Source organism: Poecilia formosa, unplaced genomic scaffold (assembly GCF_000485575.1).
Source record: "Poecilia formosa unplaced genomic scaffold, Poecilia_formosa-5.1.2 Scaffold322, whole genome shotgun sequence".
In the NCBI taxonomy this organism is placed as follows: Eukaryota; Metazoa; Chordata; class Actinopteri; order Cyprinodontiformes; family Poeciliidae; genus Poecilia; species Poecilia formosa.
The window spans coordinates 339552-350706 of NW_006800261.1; the positions used below are offsets into that span (position 1 = coordinate 339552).

Below are 11155 nucleotides of genomic sequence, written 5' to 3' on the forward strand. Positions count from 1 at the left end.
TAAGATTTGCTTCACATGCACAGATCTCCCAAATTTAAGAAAATTGGGGACGATTTATGAAAACCCAACTGAAAATCAGCATATTCATAGAAAGTTGAGTGGAAGGAAAAACTGCACCCAAGGATTAGTGGGAGATTTGCAAAAACAGAACCAGACTTTTCCTCAGTGGTCCAAAGTCCTTTTTTCAGATGATAAACGACTTTATTAGAAAATAAAGTAGAGCGGCGTAATATAAAGATAAGTGGAATCTGACAGGATGAAATGAGAGGAGAGGAAACGTGAAAGAAGAGAGATAAATGTGCTGAGTGTTGATTTCAGGCTGAAGCGTACCGTGGAGTCCCTGCGGTTTTCTCCCAGAGGACTGGATTTGGGGCTGGCGCCGGCCGAGCCGACAGGGATCCCCGGTAGTTTGGGCGTCCCGCCAGGTGGGAAGGACGAACCCGAGCAGGTGAGGCCGTCGCCGCTGGCTCTCTTCTCCACCTTCACCCGGACCGTCTGGAGGCTCAGGGCTGACGGAGGTGGGAGGTCGCCCAGGTCCTTCACAGACACGTTTGGTTAGAATCAGGGCTGAAGCCAACAATTATGTTAGTAATTAAATAATCTAACAATGACGATCAATCGATTATTTTGATGATTGATCACTCTGACAGTTCAATAACTAACGATTATTCTGACAACTGACTGATTACTCTGATGATTAACTTGAGGAGTTTTTGGTTCAACATTTTTGCAGACTATTTTCTTTGTCAAATGCAAAACGTTTATATTTTTGTAGTTTTATTTTAATTACTGCTCTGAGTGGATTGTTCTTTCAGCATATGGACTTTTTTGAGTCTGTACTAAAGTTGATGATCATCTCAAACGATTAATCATGATTAATTTGATCAATCGTTCCAGCTCTAGTTAGAATCATTTCCTGAGATGCTGCTGGTGAAACAGATGAAGAATGAATGAAAATCACCTTTTCGTCCGTGTCCAGGAGGAATCGCAGTAGCTGGTGGTCCTGCGGCTCTCTGGAGTTGGACTTGTGGGATGCTGTGCTCAGCGCCGGACTCACTGGCGGCTCCTTCTTGATCTCAACTTCATTTTTATTCCCTCCGTCCTCTGCGGCGGAGGCGGCGTCGTTGGGGCTGCTGTCCTGGAGCAGCCGGTGCAGGATCTTGTGCCGCTCCGTCAGACTGCTGTGGGAAGCGGGGCACTGAGGACCCAGGGAGGGCTGAGGAGGATGAGGTGATGAGTTGTTGTTGTTGGATTCAGCTCCTGTGACACTGCTGTCCAGGAGCTGGTTGAGTCTGGGGTTCCCCAGCGGTGAGGCAGATGGAAGGGGGGCTTTATTCGAGTCCTCTCCCCCGTCTCCCGCTCCCGTTTGGGGCTTTGCCGACAGCGGGCGAGTGGAGGAGCCGGTGGGCATACTGGCTTGTCTCTGAAGTCCAGGAGAGGACAGGGGGAAAGACCCTGCCGACCCACCGCTGCTCGGCGCCCCCGAAGGGGACTGGAGCCCCGGCGTGGAGGGGGAGAAGGGGTTTCCCGGGACCCGAGGGCTTCCCCCCAACCCAGGACTGGCTCGCGGCATCCTGGGCGACATAAACGAGGTAGAGGTGGCTGTGTGAGGGCTGCTGAGAGCCGAGGGACTGCTGACCTCCTGGGGGCAGTTCGTCCGGTTGGGCGTCAGGTAGCCTGTTGGTGTGGAGGGGTTGTGTCCGCTGTTGTTGGCGTGAAGGACAGAGCCTTGGTTTGAGTTACTGCCGGGGGGGAGCGAAGGGGACCGGGACGGGGTGTGGGCAATACTGCTGGGGGTCGGAGGAAGGCTGGGGTTAGTGTTTTCCTGAGAGCTAGCAGTGTTGTGTTCCCTGAGAGAGAGAGAGAGAGAGGGAGAGAGAGAGGGGGGGAGAAAATAAATGCTACATCAAACTCAAAACAACAGATTTGATAGAAATCTACAAGAAAATCCGTTTTATTGATGCAGATTTTGATGTTTTTTAACCTAAAGAGCCTGGAAACTCCATTCATACAGGGCTGCTGGTAACGATTAATTTATTAATCAATAACTGATAACGATTAATCCAGTGTTTCCCAACCCTGGTCCTCAAGGCACACTGACCTGCATGTTTTAGATGTTGCCCTGCTTCAGCACATGATTTCAATTGGTGGCTGATTAACAGGGTTTTGATGAATTGCAGTCATCTGAATGTGCTGAAGCAGGCGAACATCTGAAACATGCAGGTCAGTTTGGCTTGAGGACCAGGTTGGGAAACACTGGATTCAGTTATGCAGGAGTTGTCTTTCTCTGTTAAGTCTGAACACCGGCTGTATATTTAAATATGTATGAGAATTATGTTGTAATTAAGATATATTTTATTTCTATTTGTTTGAACTAAAGTTATTCATATACTACATCCTATCTGAAACAGATAGAGAATGAGGTTAGCAGCCTGTGGCACCCATGGCCATCTTACTTGTGCCACCTTACCCACTGGTAAGGTGGCACCTTACTACAGAGTAAGGTGGCACAAGTGGCACCTTACAACAGAGTAAAGTGGGTGGCACAAGTGGCACCTTACTACAGAGTAAGGTGGGTGGCACAAGTGGCACCTTACTACAGAGTACGGTGGCACAAGTGGCACCTGTCAACATGTTTTCACTGAGGCTCTTTAATGGAAACTGAAATTTGAGACTGTATAAAAAATAGACCAGGGCATATTTGCTTTTTTGAGGGAACACAACACTTAAGAGGAAATGCAATACGTTTTGCCAGATCCACCGTTGTTTTCATTAATTATAAATTCATTCATATTAAATCTGACACAGAAGCTGTCACCAAAGAATATTCTATTCCTATTCTATTGTTTTCCCCACAAAGCATAATACAATTAAAAAAACCTTTAAAATAAAATTTTTATAAATATAGCTGTTTGTTTAAGGTTTCCAGTAAAAAAACAGCGTGTTATGAAAGATTAAATGCTCAAATACGTCATTGTGCCTGTCCAATGTATAACGCTGAGTGGAGCGGTCGACCGCTATAAGATGGCCACCCTAAATCTCGTCAGCGAAAATAGGCGAGAGCGGTCCGTGAGGCGTGGGAGGTGCCAGTATGAGGTAGCGGCAACCCTTGGAAGGTGCCGAAGTCAGTGACAACACTGACAGCTAGACCCGAAAACAGTGGCACTAATGGCAGGTGTCAGAGGAAGTGCCAGTACGAGGTGCCGAAATCAGCCGAAGTCAGCGACAACACTGACCGGTATCCCTGAAAGCAGTGGCATTTGTGGCGCGTAATGACACCTGCCACCGGAAGTGCCATTAGTAGGTGCGGTGTCACGATTTGCGCCTGCCGTCTCTCATAAAACATTAGGAAAATCCACAGGCTTTGTGTTTGCTCAGCAGGAATCGTTTGTTGGTTCGTGTCGGTGGGATACCTGTCAATAGTGTGGATGCCCATGATGAAGGGCTGAACGTCGGGTTTTGGTGGGCAGCAGAACTTGCAGCGAGTCTGAGCGCTGAGCGGCGTCCCGTCACTCAGCGTGAACCGATACAGAGGGCTGACGGCGGTGCCGTGCGCCATCACTGACGGAGAGGGAGAGAAAAACATTAAGCTGAGCGATCATCACCAAGTTTACAAACATGTTTATCCCCCAAATCAGTCTGGATATGCTTTTGTTCACATGCTTTCTTCCTTTCACTCAACTTTCTCTACATTTTCATTTTTTATAAGCAAATCTCATCAAAAATACAAAAATATTTTTAAAAATAGTTCATCTTATATTTCTATGTTCAAAGAATCTATCCTATATATGAGTTTCACTTGTGGTTTCCTTCTGCTACCACACTTTTTCCTTTCACTCATTTTTTATTTTCTACAAGTAAAAATCATCAAAATTACAAAAAAATAAATTCTTGCAATATTTTTATTTTATCACATTTCCAAGTGTAAAGAATCTGTACAATATCAGTTCCTCTTGTGGTACTCATTTGTACTTTTTCCTTCCACTCAACTTTCTCTAAATTTTTATTTTCTAGAAGCAAGAAAAAAAAATTCATCAAAATTAAAAAAAAATAATAATTATGCAATATTTTTATTTTATTATATTTCCATGTGTAAAAAATCTACACAATATGAGTTTCACTTATGGTATTCACTTTTGTGGTATCCACTTTTTCCTTCCACTCAACTTTCTCTAAATTTTCATATTTTTCATATATAATAGAAATATTCAAAATTACCCAATTTTTAAAAAATCATTTATTTTGTTATATTTCTATGTGTAAAGAATCTGTACATTACGAGTTTCTCTTGTGTTTTCCTTTTGGGGCCACACTTTTTCCTTCCACTCAACTTCCTCTAAATGTTTATTTTCGATGAAACGGTGAAACACAAACTTTATTAAGCTGATAATTCCTTTAAATCTTCATTTGTGTCTGAAACCATTGATGAAGCATCTGCAACATGTGACGGTTTTAGCTCTGCTGTTTTCTGCTAATGAAGACGCATTTAGACGTGTCAGTGGGTTTTGCTGCTGCTCACCTTCATGCAGCAGCTTCTTGGCATGCGAGGGCTCCTTGCCCTGCGACTGAAAAAACGCGTAGATGCACTTCCTGACCAGGTCCTCCCAGCCAGGCCGGCCCGTCGCTCGCAGAGCGCTGGTTTCTATGGAGATGATCTTCCCTGGAGCACAGCGACACAGAGATCAGTTTGAGCTGCAGCCGAGGTCCTCGTGCAAAATTCAAGGAGAAATCTGGAGCTCTGTGTGGTTTTCCAATTACGTGGAAGTAAATATATTAATTTAGTGAAAAATCATGAGATTTTCTGGCCACAGAAACTCTTTGCAGGATAAAGTCTGTATTAGACTTTGCAATCCTTGTTTCTTCACCAATAGGGCTTTGAATGCCCTTTCAGATGTTCTTATTGATGTTGATCACACGTCAAACTAAGACTTTTTAAAACCAGCATGACCAATATCTCCACAGAAATGTATGAACTTCACCAGCTGACTGGCCACTGATTTTCACTTAGTCATGACAGACACAAAGAAGCTAGCTTGCTAGCAAAGGTACATTAGCAGTGAGTTATTGGTGCGACTCAAACTTTTAGCTGACAGAAAAGTCCAGCTGTAAAAGAAAACATAATAGAGAACAGGCTATCAAACAGTCTAGCCAAGACAAAATTTAAGAGCTGTGATTAACATACTAAAGGCCAACCTGGTGTTTAATATGAATTTGAGACATTTTAAGGCTTTAAATTTAGATATCAAATTTAGTGGAGATGGCAACCTTTTTATGGACAATGACAGATATTATTGTTTTATTGCACAGTCCTAGGAGAACCTTTGTACGACAGTGTGTTGGGGCCACTGCAGATAAAAAAGAAAAAACACACAAAATTAATACATTTCTGCCAAAAAACTGAGATCAGCTTAAGAAACTTTCAAGAAAAAAATACACAAAAATATCTGAGTTTGAAAATTATTCAAAATTTTTTTTTTTTAAAAACTTGGAAACGTGTCGGTTTGAAAAGTCAAAATTTTCTACAAAAAATCTCAAAAATTTTGAATTTAATCTCAGGAACAAAAAAACATTGAAATTTATGAGTGTGAGTTTTAAAACTCAAATTTCCATGTTTCTTCTGGCAATTTTTTAACTTTTCAAACTCATAAATTTCCCAGTTTTATGGTGGAAATTGACTCTCTTTAAATCTACAACGGCCCAAATACGCCGTTGTACCTTTGAGTGTTTGCTGTTTAAATGAAGCACAACAAAACCACTAAAACTCAAGAGGTCAAAGGTTGTAATGGAGCTTTGAGCAGAAGGAGAGTTTATTGCAGAATTCACCTAATTTCAGAGATTTGTCTCAGTTTCGAGTAAGAATTATTGTAAATTAAATTTTATTGGCAGGACAACATTTAGAAAAATCCAGGTGAAATAAATTGAGCGTTGCCGGGATCCTGCATCCGTTGTGGCAGATTTTACCTGTCGGGTCCTGCTTCGTAATAAAAGACTCGGTGCGTGGAATCCGACAGGCGATGCAGATCAGGCAGCTTTGCAAGTCTGAAACACAAAAACACCCCAAAGAAATTAATTACATGTCAAAAGTAACTGTCTTTCATAGGAGCAGAAGTAAAGGGGACAGATTCCTGCGTTTAGACAGGAGAGGAGCCTGGCAGCCTCCAAGGCCGGATCCTACCAAAATGACAAAAAGACCCAGAGAGCTGAGCAGCCAAAAATCTGCAATGCAGAAGCTGCATAGCAGAATTTATCAAGGCCACTGCACCAATGGAGACAGTCTACTGACGCTCCAACCGGCAAACTTCAATAGAAACTTAAAACTTTCAACCGTGGGAAAATAAAGTTGTTCCAAACCAATTATTTTTTTTAATTGGATTCATTCCTGAGATAGTCAGCATTACGGGAGCTCAGAAAAACGCAGTCAGAGTGATTCTTGTTTGGTTTAATTTGTGAAAGTTTCACTGCAGGCGAAGGACGAACGGAGGACGAACCGTCTCCGTCCTCCTGGACGGGCCGCGGCTGCGACACGGTGAAGCACTGCATGATCTCGTACTGCTGCCGCGCCTCCAGGTTCTCGGCGTCCGCCTCGTCCGGCGGCCGCTTCAGCATCCGACAGTTAAAGGTGTGGCTGTTCCTGCGGCCGGCTTCCTGCGGCCACGGCGCGCCGTTCACTGGCCGGACGAGAAACGGGGAGAAGAAGAAGAGGAAGAAGAGATACTTTAAACATGAGAACATCCAATTACTCATCCATCCATCCATCCATCCAATTTCTCATCCATCCATCCATCCATCCATCCATCCATCCATCCATCCATCCATCCATCCATCCATCCATCCGATCATCCATCCATTCATCCAATTACTCATCCATCTCTCCATCCATCCCTGTAGAAAACATTCTCTACAGATCGATCAACACAGATGATCTGATCCAACATTTCGGTTTATGGTTCTGAATATTTCAGAGCTGCCAAAACTTTTCGGCTTCACCTGAAAATAGTTGATCATGTAAATTATTTGAGACTTTCCTAAAGGAAAGAGGCTGTTCTGCTCTAACGGCTGCAGCTGTTGGAATGAAAACACGCAGCTGTTCGACCTTGCCGTTTGCTGCACCCAGCCATCTCCATTTTCATTATAATCTCTCCTCAAGGTTGTTCTGCAAAACCAAACGGTGAAATAACTTCATCGCGCTGAATAAAGGTATTGTTTCTCATTACACTCGCCCACATTTGCTCTTCCTCTGCACAGTTTACACCCCAAATTTACTTTGTAGCTCTGACCAGAGGCACAAAATGAACTTCATTTCACTTTTTTCTCAGCTTTTCTGCCTGGTTTTTCCTTTTTTTCTCCATATGAATCCAAACTCAGATCACTCACCGAGGCTTTTAGGCAGCAAGTTGCGAACAAATTCATTGTGGTCTCCCACGTGGAGGATGGTGTAGACGCTCGAGTTTATCAGCTCTTCCTGGGTGTATCCAAGGTAACCGATCACGTTCTCAGAAACGAAGACGATGCGGCCCTCGCGGTTGACCACAAAGAAGAATCCGTCCAGAGCCTGCGTGAAAATTTAGACAGAGTGAGATGAAAGTGAAAATCAAGGCAGCAGAGGAGAATCTGAGTATTTAGACTGTTTTCACACCTGACAGTCCAGTAGAGTCGGTTCCATTGGGGATCAAAGTTTCAACATTTGTTACATTTTCAGCTGCTGCAGTTTGCTTTCATACTGCACCATGTCAAATGAGCCAAACTAATTTAAAAAGCTGTTCCCCTCCTCGCCTGTGGGGGCGCTAAGTCACAAACTACTGAAGGAAATAGCACAACAACCTCTGAAGTACACACTGAGTGCAAATTCCTCCTTCACAAAATGTAAACAAAATGGCATCAGATTTTAGCACATTTTTGTCTTTGGTAAAAGAACACAAGCCATTTCTCCAGCTGGCGCTGGCCGTGCACCTTTGCTTTGGTTGCATTTACCCAGAATGCCCTGCTCACTATTTCACTTCCTGCTTTTGGAGGGCTCTACCATCCGCTTGGCGTTCACATTAGCATTCGAACTGTGCCAGCGTTCACTTTCATAATACTGATAACTAAGTTTGTAGGGTGACCAAAGTTTGCTTTTCTGATGCGGATCAGGGTCGGATCGCGCATCCCAAACGAACCGGACTGAACTGGGCCAAGGTGAACTCGTCCTCAGCTTACCTCCAGCAGCATGGGCCCCAGCGCCTCCTTCTCCACCAGACCCTGACTGCTAGAGGAGACGTCGCTCTTCTGCACGTCGTCGTCTGGAGACAGAAGAGCTGCTTTCTCTGTCAGGAGGAAAGTGATTCAGATCGATGCAGAAACCGCTTGCTGGTCACGGGTACATGAGGTTCTAAAGCCGTGGTTCTCCTCACCCTGCTCCCGCCGTTTGATCTGCTGGATTTGGTCCACGGTGCTCCTCAGGATGTGGCACTTGTCCGGCTTGGCGCTCAGACTGGCAATGTCGCCCATGTTGGACGACACCAGCTCAGCCAGATCCTCGATGTAGCGGCACTCCAGCTCCCGCCTTCGCTTCTCCACACTGCGGCAAACAGATGAGCTGTAAGTCACGACTCCTTGACAAATATCATTGAGACATAAATAAAACAAAGTAGTGACCACTGAGGCCAAGTGAAAGCCAGGTCACAGGAATAAGTTCAAGATAAGTCAGTAGTCGTTAAGGACCAAGTCGAGTCTGAGTTGGACAAAATTTTAGTGAAGTCAGAAGTTGCTGAAAGTCAAGCGACTGATCCTACAGGTGTGGAAACTGGAGGTCGTTTCTACATTTGAGGAATCCCCATCAGAACCGACTGAGGCTTTTCACAAGTACAGACTCAGAGATGACATGGTGGACAAACCCAAACATCTGGCAGCCATTTCTGTTCCTACTGGCCCAACAGGACTGTAGACAAAGTTACAACCACATAGAGACTTTGGTAAAAGAGACGTAGCAGTGCTCTGAATAACCGTATATTCGCCAATTTTCTTTAATGTCCATGTCTTTTTTTTGTTTCTTTTTTCAGTATTATTTTGTTGTAGTTATATTTGTGTAGTTCACTGTTTAAGTCTGAAAAATCTAAATAAACATATTTTAAATGGTTTAACTGCATCAAAAAGCCTTCCCAGACATCAACAGCTGCTTCTGTGAGATCAATGCTGATATCCTTCCACCTTAGCATTCTGTTAATAAACATCTATTTGCCATGTTAAATCCTTTAATTTATGTTTAAAGAAAATTAAATAACATGACAGACTTGAGTATTTAAACATTTATCTAACATAATGGTTAATGGTTTGTGCTCTGTTTGAACAGAAGCTGGAATAAAGCTTCAAACATTAACTGCCCCTGCAGGCAAAAAGCTCCCTAATTACTGAATAATGAAGCTTTCAAAACGCCGTCTGAACGACAGGAAGCGGCAGGAAGAGAAGTGAAAAATGGGAAACTGGCGATAGAGCAGGAGGATGTGCTCAGACAAGAATACCCTCAATAATTCACCATCCTGCTGAGAGAAACACATGGCAAACTGCTGAGGGGGAGAAATACTGGACACAGGAAGATGGATGTTTGCCAGAACCGACACCACCAGTCAATTAATCCATTAGCAGTTTGAAACAAATAATCAAAAGGGAATTTCTGAGCAGAAATGGCAAATATAATTGATTTTTGACAGGATTACTAGAAGGGAAACTAGCAGGGTATTGATTACTTTTGATGTTTTTATCTGTAGAGAAAAACAATCTGATTTGTTTCTCAGGGAAAATGTGGTTATATTTAGTTTAGTCTAAGATTTTAAACTTTTTTCAGAAAAACTCATGCATAGCATAAATTTTGTCCTGATTTTTGGGTATTCTTAAAGAAACGAACATTTCTTTATGTCCGTTCAGTTTTGCTCGCTGTCTTTCCATGAATGCTTAAATCCTCCCTATGTTGACATGTTTAGAACGAAAACTCAACTTTAACTCCTGCACACTGCAAAAACTTAAGTATTTTTAGTCTGTAATATCTCAGTACACCTAAATTAACTTACAAGTAACTTTCCAGCAAGATTTAGGAGCTTGTTTTAAATAAATAATTCCTTAATATCGATGAATAAGTTCTATTATGGGCAATTATTTAACTTATAACATGGGGAAAATGTCATGTTTTAAGTGAAATTATCTGCAAATGGAACAAGTACTTTTTCAATTAACATTAAGGAATTATTGACTTAAAACAAGGTCCTACTGTTGCTGAAAAGTGACTTATAAGTCAGTACACTTTAAATAAGACAAAACTAAGATATTTGAAGCTACATCAGAAATACTTAGTAAGACTTTGAGCTTTTGCAGGGCAGAAGCTCACTCTTGGACTGCAGCTCCAGAAACATGCAGTGCGGCTGATCGGTTGCAGATCGGTATGCGGGAAACGTGTGAAGAGCGTCTACATGAAAACGACCACAGCAGGAAGTAGGTCAGCACAGAGTCATGATGCAGGTTTCTGATTGGCTGACAAGTCAGGGTATGAAAACTTTAGGCCTCCAGGACCTAAGCTGTAGCATGACATCACACTCTAAGCAGGAATATGGGTTATAATTTTCAAAATTAAAAATTTTTCAAGTTCTGATGAGACAAAATTCTATAAATGGCAAATAAAATCATATTTTTAATGTTTTCCATCAATAAGAGAGAAAATCCACTAATAGGCAAATTTACTTAATCTGGAAAAAAATAAAATATAATCTCTCTCTTTTCATGTATTAATATAGAGAAACATCAGTTTCAAGATGTGACGTCTTTACTGCATCACCAACAATCGGATGGATGGATGGATGGATGGATGGATGGATGGATGGATGGATGGATGGATGGATGGATGGATGGATGGACGGATGCAGTATAGATAGATGGATGGATGGATGGATGCAGTATAGATAGATGGATGGATGGATGGATGGACGGATGCAGTATAGATAGATAGACGGATGGATGGATGGATGGATGGATGCAGTATGGATGGATGGATGGATGCAGTATAGATAGATGGATGGATGCAGTATGGATGGATGGATGGATGGATGGATGGATGGAGGATAGATAGATGGATGGATGGATGGATGCAGTATAGATAGATGGATGGATGGATGGATGGACGGATGCAGTA

The 11155-nt window shown here is 42.7% G+C and overlaps 1 protein-coding gene across 3 annotated transcripts in view; it reads right to left on the reverse strand.

Annotated features, from left to right (window-relative positions):
* The window catches only part of ncoa1 (nuclear receptor coactivator 1), a 39034-nt gene that overhangs the window by 9574 nt on the left and 18305 nt on the right, over positions 1–11155 (reverse strand). For all 3 annotated transcript variants that reach the window (XM_016661308.1, XM_007573261.2, XM_016661307.1), the window contains 9 exons: positions 8391–8557; positions 8197–8303; positions 7375–7552; positions 6489–6668; positions 5962–6039; positions 4520–4660; positions 3414–3561; positions 962–1850; positions 331–537 (listed from right to left, as the gene is read on the reverse strand). In XM_016661308.1, coding sequence (XP_016516794.1) covers positions 331–537; positions 962–1850; positions 3414–3561; positions 4520–4660; positions 5962–6039; positions 6489–6668; positions 7375–7552; positions 8197–8303; positions 8391–8557 — 2095 coding nt within the window. The remainder of the gene's footprint in view (positions 1–330; positions 538–961; positions 1851–3413; positions 3562–4519; positions 4661–5961; positions 6040–6488; positions 6669–7374; positions 7553–8196; positions 8304–8390; positions 8558–11155) is intronic.